At 45.2% G+C, this 22156-nt stretch overlaps 4 protein-coding genes across 4 annotated transcripts; 2 read left to right on the top strand and 2 right to left on the bottom strand.

Annotated features, from left to right (window-relative positions):
• Positions 1–30: 30 nt before the first annotated feature.
• On the top strand, positions 31–966 carry N7483_004431 (H/ACA ribonucleoprotein complex subunit GAR1/NAF1; the record flags this gene model as incomplete). Its single annotated transcript, XM_057087868.1, has 5 exons — positions 31–97; positions 166–213; positions 272–372; positions 445–590; positions 663–966. The coding sequence occupies 5 exons, from the start codon at positions 31–33 to the stop codon at positions 964–966; spliced, it is 666 nt and encodes a 221-aa protein (XP_056947697.1).
• Positions 967–1475: 509 nt separating this feature from the next.
• On the top strand, positions 1476–2518 carry N7483_004430 (CDP-diacylglycerol-serine O-phosphatidyltransferase; the record flags this gene model as incomplete). Its single annotated transcript, XM_057087867.1, has 5 exons — positions 1476–1542; positions 1595–1652; positions 1717–1754; positions 1799–2076; positions 2150–2518. The coding sequence occupies 5 exons, from the start codon at positions 1476–1478 to the stop codon at positions 2516–2518; spliced, it is 810 nt and encodes a 269-aa protein (XP_056947696.1).
• Positions 2519–5069: 2551 nt separating this feature from the next.
• N7483_004429 (uncharacterized protein) lies at positions 5070–5765 on the bottom strand (the record flags this gene model as incomplete). Its single annotated transcript, XM_057087866.1, has 2 exons — positions 5070–5328; positions 5398–5765. The coding sequence occupies 2 exons, from the start codon at positions 5763–5765 to the stop codon at positions 5070–5072; spliced, it is 627 nt and encodes a 208-aa protein (XP_056947695.1).
• Positions 5766–10086: 4321 nt separating this feature from the next.
• Positions 10087–11280, bottom strand: N7483_004428 (uncharacterized protein; the record flags this gene model as incomplete). The annotated part of the gene is made up of 3 exons (XM_057087865.1): positions 10087–10747; positions 10803–10936; positions 11011–11280. 3 exons carry the CDS (start codon positions 11278–11280, stop codon positions 10087–10089), a joined length of 1065 nt encoding a protein of 354 aa, XP_056947694.1.
• Positions 11281–22156: the final 10876 nt, after the last annotated feature.

The following is a 22156-nucleotide window of genomic DNA, read 5'->3' as shown; positions in this document are numbered from 1 at the left end:
AACCATCCCAATCTTTAATCCAACACAACAATGTCTTTCCGTGGCCGTGGATCCGCCACCGGTGCGAACCGGGGCGGTTTTGGTAACCGTGGTGGTGGTGAGTTTTGTCGCCGTGACCCGAGTTCGAGTTCCAGTGAAGCTAATGAAATTTTTTCCGGGTAATAGGTCGCGGCGGTTTCCAGCAATCTTTCGGCCCTCCGGCCCAGGTTCTGGGTAATTATATTCTTACGAAGTCGACGAATCACCTGGCGCAATGCTGATATTTTAATAGAGATGGGAACTGTGATGCACGCTTGCGAGGGTGAGATGGTCTGCGAGTCCATCAACCCCAAGGTTCCTTACTTCAACGCCCCGATCTACCTTGAGAACAAGGTACGCTCTCGATCACACCAGCGATACTATCGGCCATTCGAAGTTCATTGAGCTAACAAATCCCCACAATAGACTCCCATTGGTAAGGTCGACGAGGTTCTGGGCCCCATCAACCAGGTGTACTTCACCGTCAAGCCCCAGGACGGAATTGTCGCAACCTCGTTCAAGCCCGGTGACAAGGTCTACATCGGTGGCGACAAGCTGCTTCCCCTCGAGAAGTAAGGCTTCCCCTTTTGTTATTCGTGATATCTTCAACTTTTCTGAATTGGATCACTAACTGTTTGTCTCAGGTTCCTTCCCAAGCCCAAGGCTCCTCCAGGTGCCAAGCCCAAGCGCCTTGGTGGTGCCCGCGGTGGTGCTCCCCGTGGTCGTGGTGGTTTCGGCGGCGGTCGCGGCGGTAGCTTCGGCGGCCGTGGTGGTGGCCGTGGTGGCAGCTTCGGTGGCCGCGGTGGTGGTAGCTTCGGTGGTCGCGGTGGTGGCAGCTTCGGTGGCCGTGGCGGTGGTCGCGGAGGTGGCTTCGGTGGTTCCGGTGGTTTCTCCCGTGGTGGTGGTGGCCGTGGTGGTCCCCGGTGGTGGTGGTGGCTTCCGTGGTAGTCGGTAAAGGTATTCTTCACCGAATATTGTGTCTTCTTACGGCGTTTGGGGGATTCGGGAGCTCTTTGCAGGAATATTTCCTTTTTTCTTGTGCATCCTGACACAATTGCTGCTTGTCTGCTGCAGCGACTGTAGAATATATCCAGTCATAAAACAAGTTTGATTTTCTGCTCAATATTTTACTTACTTCTATATACTACATACTTCCCTGTTCTGATCTTATATCTGCATGGTCGATCCTATATCTCAGGTAATCTTCATATTTCTAAGTGCTGGACCAGTAAGACCAGCACGTGGCTTATGTGTGGCGCAGTTCTCACCGCCCCCATTATTTTGGCCCGATCTTGAGGAATGACGTTCGTTGACCGCTTTACGACTGTGCGTCCGTAATCACCAGACTTAAAAAGCAGGATTGCCATTCTTATTTCCCCAGTGCACGCCTTGGATTTCTGTCGCCTGGAATCTTTTGAATTCGGTTTCCGCTTTTTCTTCCTAGCTTCCTTTTGAGCATGTCCCGCAGAACATCCTCCATGGCATCAAGCAATTCCAAAAATGTCCCACCTTCAAACGACGGAGGTCAGTTTGCGATCGGCAGCACCCCCTCGTGAGCGTCGCTAATACATCCCAGGGCAGGAAAGGCAGAAAATGCTACTTGGTGAAGAAAATGGCCACTTCAGCATGGTGAAGTCAGTACCCAAAACTCAGCGCTTGCTGTCTGCTTGTGAAAGCCTCCCCTAATGCCATTTTTAGAGCTCTCCACCTTGCCGACTTTGTTACTCTGCTTAATGGTAAGTACCTGATTCCTCGCCATATACATGGATTTTTGTGTCAGAAGATCAAATGGCTAACTCAAGCATTATTACCAGGGTTCTCCGGAGGCAAGTCTTATTATTACCAATATCCAACTTAATGCTAACCGCCGGAGCAGTCATGTCCGTGTTCTCGTCTATACGCTATTGTCTCGGAGACCCCTCGGATGTCGGAAACGTATATGCTGCTATTGGCCTCAGCTGGCTTGGTGGTTGGTTCGACCTCATGGATGGAAAGATTGCGCGCTGGCGTAAGAAGTCCTCCCTCATGGGTCAGGAGCTAGACTCACTTGCAGACCTGGTAGGAGAATGATTCCGCGCATCTCACAAATCTCCGCACAGCCGCTGACAAGTTCATCTTTCTTTCTGTACAGATTTCCTTCGGTCTCGCCCCCGCAGTAGTTGCGTTTGCGCTCGGTCTTCGCACGAATGTTGATCATATCCTTTTGACTTTCTTCGTTCTGTGCGGCCTGACTCGTCTGGCCCGATTCAACGTTACTGTTGCAATGCTACCAAAGGATAAGACTGGCAAGTCCAAGTACTTTGAAGGAACACCTATCCCCACGTCTCTGTCTATAACCATGTTTATGGCTTACTGGGCCTACAACGGCTGGACCCACGAGAACCTGCCCTTGGGAGTTTTCGCCGAAGGCACTCTTTTGGAGTTCCACCCCATTGCCTTGCTTTTTGTTGTGCAAGGTTGTTTGATGGTCAGCAAGACTCTGCGTGTCCCCAAGCTTTGAGATTCTGGCAGGATCTGGTCCACGATCTACTTTCCATTTCTTTTTTTCTATTCTTTTGGAAGAATTGCCCAGGATTAGATTGGCCTGGCATTACGAAAAACGACCATGATAGTCAAGACTAAGAGAAAATTCTTCTCTGTATAAGCAAGTTCAAAGATCCCAATATACCCAATTGAGGATGATTTAGTGAGAAGTCCCCATTTTCTAGTAACTTGGCCGCGCCCACCTGGGCAAGTAACGTAGTTCATGTTTATTCCCGAATTCGGCGATCTATATCTGCAGCAAATAATGGCCCCCGCGCCATGCAATCGGCATGGTAATCCTTCGACCCACATATCTCAAACACCGCCACCAGATGTAGATCAAATCGAAACCTGGCTCTAGTAAGCTTAAGATCTAGCTCTGATCAATTGGCAGTGGTGAAAAGGGACCCCAGGGGTGATTATGTGCCAAGTCTGCTTAGTGATTACGAACCTTGGAATGCATCTGAATTGCTGACTATGACAATGTATACCGTGCCGTCGATAGAAACCTATTTTGAGAGTGAGGGTAGTTAAGGTGGAGAACTTAAAAGCTTGGAAATTTATGCTAGCTTCAAGTTGAAATGGACTTTATGTCGATACTAGACAGACGGGTATACCGAGACCAGCCCGTCATATCGAGGACTTAATGGCGGGCTGGTCTTGGGATGGACTTTTTCAGAGTGCACCCCTGTGACATGGATCTTGGAGAGCATGTCGGGAGCATCTCTATCTTTGAATCAAGAGTGGATGGAAACCCTTTGAGATATCTAGATATTTCCCATGCATCTCTCACTTTGATTATTGGAGACAGTAATAGAGGTATCTCACGTGTGACTTGCTATTTTGGCTCTTAAGTTTTCAAGTAAACACACATCAAATGTTTGATATTTGATATTCCTTCACATCTAACTTGAGGCAATCCCCTTCTAATTTATCCATTGTATAGATGCCCTCGGCGATTCTCGACATCCCTTGCCAGGTTAAGGTACTTAGCTACCTGGGTGTAGCCCTTGGCAATTTGGGGGTAGGCTGCCGATCATGCTTCGACTGACTCGGTGAGTTGGCTGAGTAGGTATTTTCCTTTGTCGCAAGTTGCTCTGATGATCAGCGTCGTCAGGCGCTTGTCCGGGTCAAGGCTTTGGGACACGTCTGGTTTGGCCTATCTCTGATGTATCCACCGTATATATGCTCTCGGCGATTTCTCTCGAACTCCAATCCAGATTTGATGCTTTATTGGTTACTTGGTCATGGCTTTGGGTGGTTTGATGAATATGACCTCAATGAAACGGCGATATTATGTTGTCACCATCTGTTTCCAAGGTTACTGCTGGAAACCAAAAAGTAACATTTCATAATGTGACTGCTGATCTGCACAAATCGTTCATGCTGTAATTTGATCGTTTTGCTGCGCTTAGGAGAGCAGATTGCTGAGACCATTAGGCATTTTACCATTAAGGTGTCCAGATATCGTTGAACACCTCCTAGCCTGGCCAGCATAGGTACTGTCTAGCCCCGCATGTTGCGAGGCTTCCCATAAGCCATTTTAGAAACTCCTCTTGAAATAGAGAGAATAGATAGCGAGTCTCAAAGAAGGAACGATGGCGTACTTGCGGAAAGGTCAGTGGATTTTCAAATGAGATGAATAGAGTAGCACACGGACAAGTACTCACCGGTCCTCCATCTCAAAGTCGGAGAGAGAAGTAAGTAATAGATATGTCAAACGTGGGTGTGACGACATGAATTGGTTTGTCCGAGTCTTCGATCAGGGAGATCTGCTTAAGCACTTCAGGTCCGGCAACAAGATTGAGCAATATGTAGCTGAAGGAGTCCAATAAGATAGTTGGTCATCCATTTCTTTTAGCAGTTGAGGTTGGCATGAAAGATAGTTGTTGATGGGGTTAAAAGAGGTAGATGATATGAACGAAACATTTGAATAAAGTAGTATGTAAGTTTGAGAATTTGAAATTTAGGATGTACTATGTAGTTCAACTTGAAGTTGATCAATCAATGTCTTGAACTTCTTATAATCAAGCTGCAGTTTCTCCTCATAGTAAAGTATGTATATGCTTCATGTTTGTCAAACATCCAAGTCAAGCCAATACTAGTACAATATGGATCTAGGCCACTTCTAGATCTCGGGGTCGGCCATGATCCTTATCTATCACAGAAATGGTTACATGTAGGTTATTCGAATAGTAGGTGCCAGTGAGAGAAGGAGTAAAAAGAATTGATAGGTAATAGAGACAGGTAAAGCGATAAAAAAAGATCCCGAAATATCATTATGTTGTGTTTGAAGCCTGAGGATAATTACTTTGATAGCCTGGAGATCAGGCGGTTCCATCATTAAAAGCGCGAAGGATTTGAAAATCAAAAGCCTCTCTCGAACTCATCATAAACAAAAAATCAGCATGCTCAGAAAACAACAACAACAACCATGCAGGCGCAAAGCCCGCCAAGCCCCCTGCAGTATCCAATCTCCCTCCAGGCTGTCCTGACAGCCGGATACTCAAACAGTAGTGTCCTCATGATTAGAAATTCTCAGTCAAAGCCAGTCTGTCTCGGAGATCGCTGTTCTCCACTTTGAGTCTTTCAATCTCCTGTTCATATTGTTCGAGTGAATCCTCACTTGCAGAGCTCAGCTCTTCGATGATCTGAAACACGCGCCAGAGACGCAAGACAATGACCAGGGATCCCAGTTCTTCACCTATTCCACGAAGAGAAACCTCAATGGTGAAGGCGACAATAATAACCAGAGAATCGAAAACATGGAACCAGTCCGAGAAGTACCTAGCGTATAGTTAGCAGCCAGTTCTGCACACCCACTCGCAGGCCAAAGGAAATTAAGATAGAACTTACTTCATTCCAAAACTGAGAGCGGCAACAACCAACTCCCCCATGAACAGGCATGAGATCACCAAGCTCGAGATACTCAGAACCTCTTGGGTGACTTCCCACCCATTATCGGCACCAAAACTAGTCTGCTTTAATTCACAGACATGGAGCTGAATGAGAAAATCGGCGAAAGTACAGCAGACATCGACTGCGACCAGCAAGAGAATGAGGTAATGACCCCATCGCGAACTGAGAAAATTGCGGGCGGATCTTCTGCACTGCTCGATGCGGGGTTCGTCTACCTCAGGCAAAGTGAAGTACCGCTGGAAGATGCGAGTAGATCTAGTACGCGGCTGTCCGCCGAGTAGAGGTCGCTGAACAGAAGAGGACATATTGAGCTGTTGTACGATATTGTGTGATGTATTTCTGTGTTTCACCCGACTGTAGGAATGTGTAATTGTCTTCGTTCACGAGAACTCGTGCTGACAGGAGTACGTAACTCACCGATGCGCAGCTCGAAGATCAGCCAGCCTCCGCCATCACGTGCCGAGCTAACGAGCTGAACATATGCATTGAAGAGTTAGAACAATATGAGACCGTGAAATATTGCAGCAATGAACTATATGGTAAATGTATTCCAGTGCCAAGAATCTGGAGTCGGGATCCCAGGATTTCCGATCACCGAGATTATGTTATCGTTGCCAAGATCTCGAAATGATCTGCGGATTGGAGCTTAACGGCTATCCCAGTGTCACCAACTGACAGCCCTGGAGCTCTTCATAAGGCCACTTCAAGTTTCATTCAACAGTTCATAAATTCATATTTAGCCCTTTCAAAATGCTCCCAGTCTCAAATTTGAATTACAGTCAAGTTGAACAGGCCCGGGCCGAACCCCCACTTGGAGTCCTTAGTTATCAATAACTATTTGACAGACTTTTATGCCTAAGAAATAAGGCATTACAAATCATTCTCCTCACCTGGGCAAAAGTTATCTCGTGCCCACGTGCATGTAATGATATCACGCAAAAAGAGGGGTTACATTCAGCCCTGGAGCCATGTGGCCAGCTGCAGGGCCAAGTGAGACAAAAAGAAATTAGGGGCATTAATCTCTACAGTAGTCCTAGGCAACTAATTCTTGCAAACGTCCAGCTCGAAGGATTTCCATTATCTCAATCGAGTAAAAGGGAGGAACCCGTGGCAATCTTGCAGAACTCCATCAACCCCTGAACTGCGCCCGAGCTGCATTTTCCAGTGACCATTTCCTAGAATGATCACTATGAAAATTTCCCAAAACGAGAACGGTTGACGAACTCGTCAAATGCCCACTCCGTATAGGTTATAGGGGTGAAGGAATCGCTTAGTAGCGAAGCCAAGAACTCCAGACCATCTCGAATCTATGCGGATCTCGTTTAGTTGGCACGCCTCCCGTCAAATCCTCCCCACGTCTCCATCAAACCCCCTACAAACAAGGCAACTCTAGTAAAAATCCATCCAGGGGTAAAATGGAGAAAAGAATGAAAAACAAATAACGAATATCCATATACATAATTATTATAACGGACTTCTCCGTCTATACGCACTTAATAACGATATGCAAGAACTACCCATCAATCTGTTAACGTATCCGTACTTCGTTCCCGCGTGCACCCACCCACAAGACACACTACATATCGATTACCCACTAAAAATCCCAAGCAGGAATGCTCTCCGTCCCCAACGCGCAAACCCTCCAATCCAGTTGCTCATCAGGAGTTCTTCTTAGGCAAGAAAATTTTTTTTTCACAAAGCCCCGTATCCTACATCTAGTATTTCCTCCGAAGAGCCTCGTTAACACTCGAGCCACCCCTGAGTCTTTTACCCCCCTGATCGACACGGCTCCTCCACCCAGGTTAAATGAGCCTGATCGATTTCACCCAAGCGGTCCGGGCCTTTACGATTTTTACGGACTGACCTATCAATTTACCGGAATACCCGAGCTCTATGTCGCGAGATGGACCCAATGGAGTTTAGCTGTTGTGTTCGGGGTTTGCATATCACTATGTACAAAAGTTTGTACAAAAAAAAATTAACTTGAACTAATTAATATCATATTACAGGATTATTAAATGAAAAAAATTGAAATGAAGAGATCCGAGTCAATGGTTCACCCATGTCTCTGTTAATCTTTCCTAACTCGACTCGTTTTAACCCTTACCCAACACCCGGGTCAAAATCACCGTGACGCAGGTGAGGAATGAGGGTGACAGTGTGGATCTTAACCGGTGTATGCAATTGTAAATTTAATAACCAGGGTTATGATCCAGACCCAATAGACAGGATACCTGCACGGTGATGAGCTGGACATGTAGCAACGGAGATGTACCTATAACGGGTCGCCTAAACGTCCGGGGAAGACGGAATCATCCAATGGAAACCATGTGGCAGGGGAATATGATTTCAAGGATCTTCATTAGGCAGATACGCGCACTACTAACCTTTCTCGACATCGTTTGCTGTCAACTTTATGATCCAGGATTAATTGGTCCGCCCTACGGAGTGCAGTAGCAGCTGAGATCCAGTACTTAGGCAACGACAACATTTGAACTCAACCAACAATAATCCCTGTTCATGACATAGAGGCGTAGACTAGTTTGTATTTTGTCTAGTCTGCGAACATTTGATCTAGTCCGAGAAATTCGTTTCATTTTCCGTTCTTCGGAGCCTATCATTTACCCATACAAAAGTACAGAGATTAAAGCGTGTGTGGACCAGACTAAGGAGCCCGAGGCGCACAGTGCCGCCATAGGCTTCATTGGAATGAATTATCACGTTCAAATGTTGGTTCTTTTTTCCTCTTTGTTCAAAAAATTCTTATCCTTATCTTAAATTCTAACGGCGGTACATTTGAACTGTGCTCAAATTCAAGAAACATCACCTGGGCATCAAAATGATCTGATTCTGTTGAGTCCTCACAACGATTCTTTCAAACCCCGGTTCCTCGGAGCCGAGTAGTTAGTCCGTTCGATAAGATCCAATGTAAGCACGTAGTTATGGATAACCGTTCTTAAGTGTCTTAAGTGGAGGTCTGTATACGTTGACGGATCCATGATAGGGTAGAAATTGGAAATGATTTCCATAATGACAAAGCCGTTGGTGGATTCTAGTTCGGCTTCGGACTCGGATTCGTCTCCGTTTACTCCGTAGTCCATAGTCTACCGCGAACTCGACCATGGTAGATTCGTTGAACACTTCCTTTCTCCGTAGAAACGATGAAGTCTTCACGCGTGCGGTGGATATCGCGGAAAGTTCTCAGGTGACTGATTTCAAATGTATGCGGGTCGATGGGTCGTGCACGGTGTGAAGGCGGCAACGCGGGAGAGACCCCTAGCCAAGAGGATTTGTATAGCTTAGCTTTTTGGTGTAGGTTTAAGTTAACAAGGGGTGAACTGATTAGAAGAAAAAGTCAAAAACGGGGTAACTTGGGATTGAGATTATAAATCGGAAATTTACTGGAAAGGGACATCTGGAGAGTTCAAGTTTTTGCCGAGTCTACTTTGTATGGGTTCGCGATATCGCATCTCGCCCGGGGATCGACCGATCGGAGTACATCGGCGATGCGAAATTAATCTATGGATTATGGAATCGGGGATGACGCGCTTTTTCAACTTGTAGGATTCTAGAAGATTAAAGATTCAGGGATTTTTCTAGATAGATCATTCTGGATCTTCTTTATTCAATGTTATTCTTTGTTAACTAATTTTATGCTTTTGGAATAATTGCTTTTGCAACTGTGTTCATATAATAAGTCGAAATTCGTAGCGAGATTTCCACTCATTACTCGCGACTCCATATTGTAAAGTCGGATTTATCCGCAAGGTTCCCCATTACGTCGTCGGGAAGCAAGCGAGATTCTCCGCGATTTGGAATGATCTGTGCCGAACCAAGGGTTAGCCGACCATGGCACACGACGATCATGAGTACCATGGAAACTAAGGAGACCAGACAAGTACAGACTAGGAGTAAAAGGTTCAGGCACATCAGGTTCGTATGTGTATTGTGAATTATGTACAAGCGAGAGTCGTTTCTCAAGGGTATACAGCCAGCAGGAGACGCGTTGAAAATCATGAGATCGTCATCCAATCAAACAGAAAAAAAACAGTGTAAAAACAGACAGAAAAAGCAAGTCTATAAGCCCAAGTCCGTTCCTTTATTGTAAAAAAGGGTACACCCAAACCAACAAATGAAAAAAACCAACAAAAGAAACAAAGAAACAAATGAAATAAGAAAAAAAACAAAAAAGGCATTTCCTTTGTCATTTTCTTTTCTCCCTTCGGTCCACCGCTGGGAAGTTTTGGACCTAAAGTGGAGCTTTCTCCACAGTAAAGGTTGCTCCGCGGTCGCGCCTTTTTGCGCTCGAGGGCCGGGATTATTCGCGCCCCGCGAACTGAGGCAATTTCGAACACCGATGGTTTCGTGGATCCCAAGTCTCAGTGGAGTGGGGTGGAGAGTTGAGAAAATGGCGCGCTTTTTTGCCTGGCGCCGCCAATCTCGGAGTTCAAGGGAGATTAGATGCGGTGATGCCGCCCACGCCCCGAGAAATGGGAGGAAATCGTGAGGGCCAGCCCCACGTGGCAGCTGGTGTAGATGTATCATGAACAGTCGTGAAATAAAAGCATTCAGGTAAAAGGCGGGAACGCTATCAAATAGAAATCAAGACCCGTTGAGGGGGGGGCTTTACATGGTCCATTGCTTCCAGCTGATGGGCTGGAAGTGGGCCAATGACTGAACATGATCATCGTAGGGCAGGCAATCGTTAGACCAAGAAGGAGAAGGGTAGTGGCACTGAACAGGCGGTTGGATCAGGTCCTCTCCCATAGTCATTGGAACCAGATGTGAAGTAGGAACAACATCTGAGGGGTCCCAGCGCAGAGGAGAGTGCATTTGAAGGGGAGAGGCAGTCAGATCAGTCTTCATCAGACCCTTGGGGTACTGGTCCATCATTGAAACGGAGCCGGAAGAGATCGAGCTGGTGTGGGTGGGGAGAGAGAAAGCGGTATCGGAAAGAGGCGAGGGGCAAGTCTCGGCGGGTGAAGAGTAAAATGGGCTGTCATCGACATTTTCGGGGAGCTGGTGGTGGAACAAGTTGGTGGAAGGGCGAGGCTGCTGCAGAGGCAGATCCATACCACTCCACACCAGAGAGCAGTCGTTGGCCAGATCCGGGTGAATACCAGGCGCAACCAGAGCGCCAATAGACATAGAGTTGGGCTGAGAAGTACCAGAGAGCAGAGAACCAGTATCCATCGAAACACAGCGGGGAATTGAAGTTGAGTCCTGGGTCATCTGAGTCTGAGTATGAGGAGCCCATTGAGTCTGCTCGGATTGCGACTCGAGTTCACTGGGAAATTGTTAGCTTCTTGAGAAAGCTTTGTAGGTTCGCGCATCCAACTCACTGTCGCTCCATGTGTCGCGCAAGCAAATCCGGACGGTGGAAAGCCTTCTTGCATCCGGGGTGTGAGCATCGGTAAGAAGCTTCTGGGTTGTGGTTCAATTCATGGCGTCTGCGGTGTTCGGCACGAGTGAAGACCTGAGCGCGAAATCGATGTCAGTTGGATTGCGATTTTTTTGGTGGATTGTAACTTGAATCGAAGGTGCGCATACCTTGTTGCAACCGGGGTACTCGCAAGCATGAACGCGCTTGCCCTTCTTTGCCTTGCTAATGCGGTGGGTGGTGGGAGTGTAGGTGATAGGCATAGGGATCTCGGCCTGGGGACTTGGGCGCATGTTGTTCTTGCGGCCAACCATGTTGGGAGATTGAGACTGAGAGAGTCGTGGAGAAGGAGAAGAAGAAGAAGTGGGAGAGTTGAGAACTGAGATGATGTTCGAAGATACAGTAGTTGTCTTTCGCTCAGTCGAAGAAGCACTGATCATCCTGTGAATGGGATGAGAGGAGGGGGGAGGATGGGAAGCTATATAGATGAGAAGCTTGGGAGGGAGGGTGATGTAATTGTAGGAGAGGAAGGTGCGTGAGATCTGAAACTGCAGAAGAGGTGAAGAAGCGGAGGAAGGAGTGGACTGATATAGAGGAGCGATGAGACTAGCAAGGCTGTTCCTACAGTGGTACAGCGATCTACCGGCGGATTATTAGGCTTTCTAAAATCAAATAAAATAAGATAATAAAAATAATAAAATGAGAATAATGAAATAATCAGAATAATCAAAAATAATTAAATAATTATAATAAAATAAATGATCAATAATATAATTAAAAAAATAATCCAAAAATACCCATAATTTCCAGGGAACCCAGCACGGGCGTGGAGGCGAAGATCAGGCGGGAAGATCAAGCAATCCTAAAATTACACCACGTTGTCAAGGGGTGCGGCTGAGGCGTGCAGGATTAATTCAGACTAATTGATGTTATTATGATTTATTATTCATGATTTAATTTTTACAAGATTTTATAATATTTTATTATATTTATTATGATTATAATTATTCCGTGCCGATCCCTCTTAATTACCACATTGAGCGAAGGATTGTTAATGCGCCAAAACGGCGTTCTGGGCCATTGAGATAGTGGAGGTGAACTCATCCTGTATGGCTCGCTCGCTACCGATATCTCGGGAAACTAAGCAAATTTACTTCCTCTTAATTATTACCTAGATATTATTATAGGATATTCTGTTGTGTTCAAGCTTCTCAATAACTATTTCTATAACTACTATACAATTTATTATCAATACTACCTAGGTAAACTAACTCAAGTAACACAAAGTGATGCAGCAGAGCTCAAGTCCAAGCTCCCACGGAACATAACGGGTTTGCCCCACTAAACACAGAGAGGTTAGGTGGATCCAACATGGTTCCCATAGGGCCATTTTGGGCGATACGAAGGATCGCACACGATGCCTATTTAGGTATAAGACTGGCCCTGGCCCCAACAGGTAATCCCCCTTGCGATTGGTTACCGACAGGCATGATCCTGGAGGAATGTAACACGTCTAGAGGGAAGAAAAAAAAACATGGCATTCCTTTCAAATTGGAATGACATTGTAATCCATCCCCAGATTGTACGACCACACCCTCGATCTTTCTTTCAACCTCATAATTCTTTGTATCATATCCTTTGTTCAAATAGTACATAGATCAGATATTTGTTACCAACTCGGAAGACCCGAGTTGTGGAGTAATTGGCCCGTGATCGAAATGCCTTGGATTCAGCCTAGTGGGGTCAGTGGTCCGCCTTAAGACGGGCGTGGGTGAGCCCTGCCCACCAAGGTGCAGTTCTACTTCTGCGGTAGCTTGTTTCATGCTGCCGATCCTTTACTCTATAGGGTGAATGGACACCCGGGTCATAGGTCCCCACCCTCCCCTTCGGCCCCGAGTCCAAACACCTAGATCTTGGCCCCGATCAACGTCACTGGGGTTCAAGAAATTTGATCATCACGGTCAATGTGTTCATAATCTTAATTTGTATCTATATTTGGATTATTTTGTTACTGCCCTAGAACAAGATCAACTTAACCTTCTAATAGCATGAACAAGCGAGATACTAGTACAATTCTATGAGGCTCGGATTAGACGGGAATTAGAATCACCCTTGATTTCAATGTAAGGATTAAAAATAGGCGATGGTTTACCTAGTAAATGGTCCGCATTCCGCATGTCCATGTGTAGGTACATGTGTATGTAGCATGGCGCACACTCCTCCCTTAGTCATGACTCTCATGCCACGCGGCATAATCCCGGGGAATAGCTTCTCCCTGTAGTACTAGTACTATGTACTAGTAGTACAATGTACTATATCGTGCCACGAGGGAATTGGTCCTTTTGTCAGTAAGGGTGGAACATTCCCAAATTCCTGAAACAGTGAGGAACATGCATGCTTGTTCCCATCTCCAAAAATTTAGGAACATTCTTGAAACACGCGATCTGAATGATCGCTCGACATTCTGGAATGAATCCTTCGTTCTGCACAGGATTCCTTGCCACCGTCATTCGCGTGGTTGGGGATCATAGTAATGGGTCCTTCTCACCATGCAGGGGCTATTTGTTTCATGTCTAATTTTTTTCTTGGGTTTCTACTATTCTTCTCTACATGAGAGATGCAGATGATATGCTTCTCCCGGGCGCCGATCTGACAGTAAGGAGCAAATCAGCAGGGTGAGAATTCCGAAGGGAGCATATCATGTACTCCATATTCGTGGGGGATAAAACATAATTAAAAAAAGAAACATCTAAAAGCTCGCACGCTCCACTATCTAGTCAAGTTATTCTTAGAGATTCATAGGTTAGCCGCAGTGAAGATTACATTTTGACAAGGCTCATCAATAAGCTTTCACCGCAGCACTTGCAGAGGGATAATATCTTCAAGTTTGATGATGACAGGTCAAATCCTCCTGCAAAATAAGCAGGATTTGAAACTTGAATCATCATTGCCCTGAAGCTTGACTCAAACTTGAATTAACGAATAAACTGAAATGAACGCCAAGCAGATTGAAATTCCAAGTATAGATTTGAGATTCGAACTACTCCGTACAAGGGGGATCGTCTCTGTTCCCTGTGCAACCCGTTCATTTACACATCTCGCGTGGTCAAAGTTGAATATGCTTGGTCCATTCGGATAAATCACACCTGACTCCACTCGCACATGTCGCGCTCCTACCAACATTTAGTCCCTGTTTAGTCCACTTTAGTCCCTTTTTAGTCCCTTTTTAGTCTACTTTTAGCCTACTTTGGTCCGCTTGGGTCCACTTTCGCCATTTTAGTCTCATTTAGTGCAGAAGAATTCCGGTTAAGTCACTGTACTCCATAGGTCTCCTTGAATCGCAGTCTCTACCATTCTGGGGTATAATCGACACTTCTCTCCACTCCAACACTTGAATCATTTTAACTGGTCAATACTACGGTTCGCGCCAATCCTCGTCTGTCTTCTCTTTTTCTTCCTTTTCCCCCATTTTCCCTCACGTGGAAAAAATTAAACCAGGGTGAGATTCCTCCAGCTTCAACCCGTGGATCATGACGAAATTATTCGTGATGAATTAGTGACGGACAATGTCGTACCCAAGTTTTACATCAATTTTTTTTCACTACTAAAATTTTATCTACTCCATCTCAGGATGAGTCTCCATCGCGTGGATTAAGTGATCGACAACAATCGCGATGACAGCAAAATGCACGCGGGTCCCGGAACAGCTGTCCGCACTAAATGCATGGAGAAAGCCCACTGTTGGTTTTTAGTAGCGCACTGTATGCCCTTATCGGTATAGTGGGATACACGTAAGGGAGTTCAAAATTATTATTATTTTCCCATACCATGCAAAAAAAAGAAAAGATAGCAAAAAAAGAAGGGACTTCTCGCCAAGCAATCACATTCCCCATGTCTCACTGATAATTTTTTATTGCTTGTTACGGCCTGAAGAAAGGACTATGGGCCTACAACTGATAGTAATAGCGTCATAGGCCAGATGACTCTGACTTTGCAGAAAGGCTTTAAAGCTAGTAAATTGCACGAGTCAGAATCGAGGATTCAATGTTGGTTCTTTTTTTAGGTGTCGAGGCCGATCCGACCAGTGTAAAGTCCAGTAGACACGGCTGGAGTGGGTGCTACTGTAGACGCCATGGCGTCTCTTCATGCATTAACCGGGGAGAAAGGACTCGCATAACACGAGGGCCCATAGTGAATGGAGTCAGTTTTTTCTGTTGTTTTTTTTTCTCTCGATCCTCATCTTGCATATTTGTCCATTTACAGTCTAGTAATAGGGAAGTTTTATTTTTATTCTTAGTTGTTCGCTGACTTCCCGTTTCCCTTATCCCGAGCTCTCCACTTTGAAAATTTAGAGGCTGGCATTAATCTCAATCGAGATATCATATTCCACTTTTTCGCTTCCGGTGATATGGGTCCTAGCCGCAAGCGAGGAATATTTGTCAAAAATAGAGACTGCACATGGGAAAGGGAGAGAGATGTCGATCTGCATCGCGGAATCTTGCCGGACGTTATCGGGTATTGACTCCTGGAGTAGAGAGTGCGAGCTTGAGTATGCGCGATCAAACCGCTCCACTGTGTACTCTTCCGAACCCGCCAATAATATCACGCTATCTATATGAATGTCTCCACTACGAGGCTCTTCAGAGAGAGAAAAGAGAAGAAAAACAATTTTGAAAAGAGAAGAAAAACAAAATTGTTCTCGCCCTTGTTCCCACCCCCGGCCGATCGGTGAACTGAATGTCTTTTGGCACTGTAGACTTGAGCTTCATACTAGTGGGTCTTTTTATCCCAACGAGAGATTCAAGTTAAATGTTGGGGCGAAAAATAGAAACATGAATATAGAAATCGTCCAAGAAACAAAATGTGTTTATCCACTTATTCCAAATTGATTCTTCATGAAAAAAGGCCTGGAGCGATAGAACCTTGGAAGTCTATAATGGAACTTGTTTGTTTACGGTCTAGGGCTCAGTCATCCACGGGATGTGACCTCCAGAGGGCTCTGATGTAATCTCTGCAGGAAATCTTACCTCAGATTTTACTTAAACTTCCGATATAGTGTATTCAATTTAGGATCAAAAAAGTGGCATGATCATACTATGATAATAATATGAGGCCGGTGATAATGTTGCTTGGCTCGCGAATACTCCCCCCAAAGAGATGCTCCACCATCCCGACTCTCTGGTGAGGTTTTACTTTGCAACACGGCGAATCTCCTTGTGGTCCTGACTTCTCACTAGAAGAGTGGATTTTGAATTCTCAAAGAAGCAAGTTAACATTATCCAAATCTGGTTGCAGGTTGCAGGAAGGGGGGCACAGAAATGGTGATCTACTCTAAATTTCTTTTCCCTCCTCCGTGTCCCCGATGACCCGTTCCGCTCCCGTGCCCTAGAGTCCTTTGAGTCCTTCGCGCTCTAGGCTCTATTTGCGATATTGTTGAGATGGATACTGCGAAAGTCTCGCACATTATTTTGGTAGTTTCATAAGGACCCGGGTGGAACCGACGTAATTACCCCCTTTACCGAATGTGCTACCATACTAGCATATAGCGACGAGCCGGACATCGGACAAGTCACTCCGGCAATAACCCGGGGAATCAAGAAACAAACCCAACTAAGAAAAACACCATCAACAAACCTTTGGTCCTTCTCTTTCAAGTCTCCCCTATCCTTTTCTCTAGTAAATGTGAATCCCAACCTCTTGGTTCGACTTCTACTTCTAGCGTATATGCCCACGTAGAAAACATGTACCCATACCCAACGCATAAGCGCTATCAGCCTCATAATTTCCAACACTCGAATACATATACCTGTCTGAGTTTAGTCCCTACTACTTACCCCACTACCTCCAACTAAGTATTCTCTGGTTGGTCAATTCGACTAGGAAATAAATATCTCTCCCAGCTCTGTCCACCTGCGACCAAAGCACCCCCTCTTCTCCCCACCAGTTATCGCAGACTTTACCCTCAATTCAGCCCAACCGGATTCAACGGTGAACCAAAGTCCAGGAAATCTCCGAACAATTTATTTCCTAATTGAGATAAAACGAGAAATATACTTTTCATCCTCAGCCTCACTGCAACTTGAACTTGAACCCTGAATCGTTTTTGGGACAGGCTGAGTTTGTGCTTCGCTGTACAAAGTATATTCTGGTAAGGCAGAATCATGATTAAAGTGATTAGATTGGCGGAACTCTGAGAAACAGATTTGGATTCGCACAGACACATAAACCCAAATCAGAAGCCCAGAATAGATACGTGGATCTGCATTCCATCCGAACAAGCCAATGATATTTTTATGATCGTCGTGTCAGTGTTTCCGTCCATTTTATGATTTCTTATGGGAAATTGAGTCTATGTATGGGTCCGTTCACCGATGGAGTACATTCAAATGTTACTAAGAGTACTCGGTGGGGAATAAAAAGAAACGTGATGTGATACAACATTTGAACTGTTGCAGGAAGATTAGGTCGCATGGTTTTAACATCTTAGGTTAGTCTATATGCACATGCTTATTAAGTGCATTAGTGTAGGAAGAAGCATATTCCGCGAATTTACACAAATCATCAAGAAATGATCATGACTCGTAAGCATTCCAAAAAAAGATACTGTCATTGACAATTCTTTTAATGAAGAGGTTAAATTTTAGTGTGAAATTTCAAATTCAATGTTGTAGATGGAGAGTGAAGAATAAAACTAGTTCTTTTTTAGTATGCAGAATGTCGTGAATATTCAGTAAGTGCCCATGTGGACACGCTAACTGACAAATGTAATTATTCCTTCAATCTTCACGGAATGATATTGGTTCCCGTTTACTATTTCCGCTTTGGAATTATTATGCCAAGAGGACCGACTACAACTCAAGCTTAGTTCGCTGTACCTACATAGCGTTACTGTAGGTACCATGTGGAAATTGGAACCAACTAACTGACTAGTCCTCTTTCTCTCTTCCTCATCCACTTCTTTCTCCCGTTCTCTGGTTTGGCCCTTATCCTCGTGGGGAATAACCATGCGACAACCTTGGAATTGCTCCACACACTCCACAACCCGTACCGGTGATATTTTCAGCAATTGGGGGCCGATGGAGAGGGGCTCTTCAGGTTTGAGCCTTTCTCCAATTCTTCAGGTCTACTGAGTAATGGAAAATGAAACAGCCACTGAATTCAACACATGTGCAGTGATCCTGCGTGGATCCTTCGAGTCTTCAGTCTGAAAAGGATTAAGGGTCTGAAGACAATCATGCCAATTAAAATGCATTTAATCCTTCAGATATTTGAAATCGTCATTTTGTACCAGCTACGAATGCTTACTATGCGTGTGCTGTATATAGAATATAGTCTGGATCTCGAAGATTGTAGGCCACGTGGGTGGGGTTACTTGAGTCTCCCTGGAGTAGACTAGCTTCAACTTGAAGCTCCCTCCAGGGCTCAAGCCTGAGGCTTGTACACAGTCAGATTGTACCTAAGGTTCTTTTCTGATTTCCCTTTTGGTGTCTAGTACGGAGTCCATCGTAGGGCTTGTGCCCCTATGAACGCTCAGGCTCTGGCACCGGGTACTTGTTTCAGCTGGGGTAGTGTATCTTCCGTGCCTTAAATATACTGGCAGGTACAACTAGTACATCGGGGTGCCCGTGGATGGTCTGCATGAGATTCATGGGGGCGAGGAGGTTTCAGACTGTTCTGGTGCGGGATTGAAGATCAAGCCATGTGGCTTTCTATCTTTTTGTCTGATTGGCATGGAAAGATGGAGGAGACAGCCACAGTGGACAGGATGAATGCATGGATGGTTCTTTGGTGGATCGTGGGCTTGCAGATGCATTAAGATTCTTTATTTCTGTCTTTATTTAGTGCAGGAGCACATGGTGTCTGTGTTTAGGGTTTCAGGGGATGGTTGTTTTGGATTGTTATATCAGCTTTGAACTGAGTCGAGTATGGAATTTCCCAAAATGGAAATTCATGATCCTCGAGGCCGCCTCTTCCGCGGTGGTTGGGAAGACCTCACTTACCTTGAACCTTGAAGGTTGATGGTGTATCCAATTTTAGATGCATATGTGGAAAACTTTACACTGAACCCAGACACACACTTGATATTCCTTCAGCGGTGACGTCTATAGTGACGAGGTAATTGAGGGGAGTTCCGATGAATACCGATGAAGGCCAAAATCTAGGTCTTGTCTGAAGGATTCATTCGTCCCCTCTATAGTTCTATAGAAGCAGGTACACACAGACCTAGCCTGAAGAATCCATAGTCAAATATGCATCTAAGCTCCACTTAGCAGCTAGCTTAGAAGACAATCACTATGGAGTATGTACTCTGTTGCAATCAATTGTCATGCATGTTAAAGGGGGGTGGGGTTCAGGAATGCCTTCAACCCTCAAGTTTAATGACAATCAAGTCAAAAATCAATAGTTCGCTACAGCGTTGCATTGTACTTAGATGAGAATCTTGGAATTTCCGGACTGGAGGATTTGGATTTGCCGACGGCCGAATGGTGAGGGATTGTACATAACACATGGCAAATGGGGCACTTGTGGGTAAATTGCAAATTGGTAAACCTTGGAAGATGGATAGTATCAGGATTCTAATCTCATTTCCCGTGCGGTAACGGCCAAGGTGGGAATCCCTGCTCAACCATGTGGTGGTGTGGATACGAAGGATTCAGGATTAAAATCAAATAAAAATAATAATCAAATCGAGAATATATTAACGAGACTAAATGACTAAATGGAATATCCGTTAATTAACCATAATATCATCCCAATCAGTCAAAGGATTCAGTCCCCAGTCTCAAGAATAACTGTGGAGATATTGGGGGCCACACTACTGCAACATAATGCAATCCTGCGAACTAAGCTCATAAAGGTAATGATAATGGTTGATTCCCATATTGGAGTAAGGCGGTTTCAGGTTTGCTTACACGTGGACTTGGTGTGGGTTGGTAGTGTTGATCATGAATTATTTTTATCTCACAACATGGGTTTATGCACGTTCATGCATGCCCGTGCGTACAATCATCACATCTTTTCCCCACCTTCTGAGTGACTGAGGCACATACACCACGCGAAGAAGGGCCGAAACGAACCCCCTTACCAGCCACATGTGGATCAGCCGTTTCAGAATGCAGTTGACGATGTGACAAGCACTTGCAGATGATGACCTGTTTCTATTCTGGGTCGACGAGGACTAGATCTGATCTCCGATCATCAAGAAGGGGGGGTTGATCCTCAGTTTCAGACTTACAGATTCGCCACCACCATGTGGTTGAGGACTCCATACAACCACATGGCATTTCAAGCCAACGTCTAGTAGATCAGGTGATTGGGGCTGCTTTCTAGACAAGCGTCTCATAAGCATCATTGTGCATGATTTCTATCATCATTCTATTAGATTATACTTCTTTTTCATCCTTCAGGATTCCCAAAATTTGGGGTTAAACCAACACTCTACTATAGTCAGTGATGCTATATTGAACTATCTGCTGACATCCATGGATGCAATATAACCTTTTTTGCGCATTCCTGATTATCTAGTAGATCAGCGCGAACTACGGAGTATGTTACCTTGATCCACTTATCAGTGGAAAAGATCGGCATGCTTACCATGGTTCTAGCAGGAATACATCTGGTTTAGCTTGTGGTTGATCTTCTGGATTAATGAAGCCATGCTAAGTGAGTACCAGGATTGGAGTCACTCATCCCATAGACCTTGGTCGAGTGGCTTGTAATGCTCCGAGATTTCCGGATCATTGCGCGAGGCCCCACTGATGAGAACGCCTTGATAAACCACATGGAGACATCTAGAGGCGCAGATCGCGGAAATATGGTGGGCCGGCGATCACTCACATCTATTTTTCGCGCACTTCTTCCTCGATTAGTAAGGCTAAAGTTGAAGTTGTTGGTTCAAGCGGGCTTCCAGATTGTCCGGTTCAAAGATCGGAGTACTTTCCATACCCTAGGGCTAGGTCATAGGTCTGATACAATGGGATTGATAACAAGGTCCCCGGAAATGAGATCTTGACCCCTCTTTTCCAACTGACGGAGGTCTACGGAGTACTAGTACAAAGCTGCCTTGTCGTCTTAACATATTAATATCATTTCTTTGTTAATGTTGATAATTTTCATTCATCTAGACTTAGAACCAAATTAATGATCAAATGCAAGAAAGGAAAAACCCCGCGACTATTTACTGGAATTACTAGTAAATGCAAGATCAACGCAATCAGATCCTCAATTAGAAAGAGATAACCAACTGACTCTTTGCTGGGTTAACTTAATCAACCACATCCAATCATCCCACCCAACCCAACTAACAGCGCACCATAATCTACGAATCGAGTAATCTTCCATCCGCCTCATTACACCGCGATCTCACGCTAACCTGCAGTTTTAGTTCAAGCCTCCTGACGTTTAGGTGGTCTGTCAGCCTATAGAAAAGCGCAGAGAACCGGCGGACAGGGATCTACGCACGCACAATGACATCATGTCCCTGGCGCCGCAACAATATTGGCGAGTTAGATTTCACAGCCGCTGTTGGTTTGGGGGACACCGCTTATTCGCCCAAGGAATAAGCTGCACGACCGCGATGGCGGTTTCAAATCCACTTAGGAGAATTTCCGGGGATCATTCAAATGCATCCTTCGGAGAGAATGGACAACGCAACCGTTCTAAATGCAGAAATCAAAGTCTAGATTTTGGCACATGCTTTCTTCATTCTATGCACAGGACACATAGAATACCCTGTACATGACACTGCATGAGAGTCTATTCATCCATTCAGGTTCGTTCTTTATTGTTGGTTCAAGTTGGTGTACTGCCAACAGGATTACCCCAACTCCTAGTCTGGAAATTGTTGTCGAGTCAGCCGCCATCGCGGCAGGCGTGTGAAGAATAATCGAATTCCTTTAAGCCATACACTCCTCACTGCATGTTGACTTGCATCCTTCAATATTGAAGATTGCCACTTCGAGTCTGTCACACGTCATTTTAAGGATTGTAGTTGCTGACTGCCTTTACCCTGTACCGAAGCTGTGCATAGCTCCGTGGTGAAGGAAGCAATAGTTGAGGAAGTATGAGGTCTAGAGTTCGAACACGAAAGGGATGCGAGATCCTTCTCTAGGGTCTTCCCGTATACAGCTCTGGGGACGGCAGATAATCATCCCTCAGGATCGCATGATCTCATCGCACTCACACTGTTGGATGTGGGTTAACATCAACCCGAGATGTAAATTAGAGTGGGTGGGAGACCCAAAAGTCGATTTCAGATAAATCATCTCGATCCTTCGAGGGGTCCCTCCACCTCCCTAATTGAGGTCGTGATAATCG

Source organism: Penicillium malachiteum (assembly GCF_028827825.1).
Source record: "Penicillium malachiteum strain IBT 17515 chromosome Unknown utg000002l:1.0-8849297.0:1.0-8852440.0, whole genome shotgun sequence".
Classification (NCBI taxonomy): Eukaryota; Fungi; Ascomycota; class Eurotiomycetes; order Eurotiales; family Aspergillaceae; genus Penicillium; species Penicillium malachiteum.
This window is presented reverse-complemented; position numbering and strand designations above follow the sequence as displayed.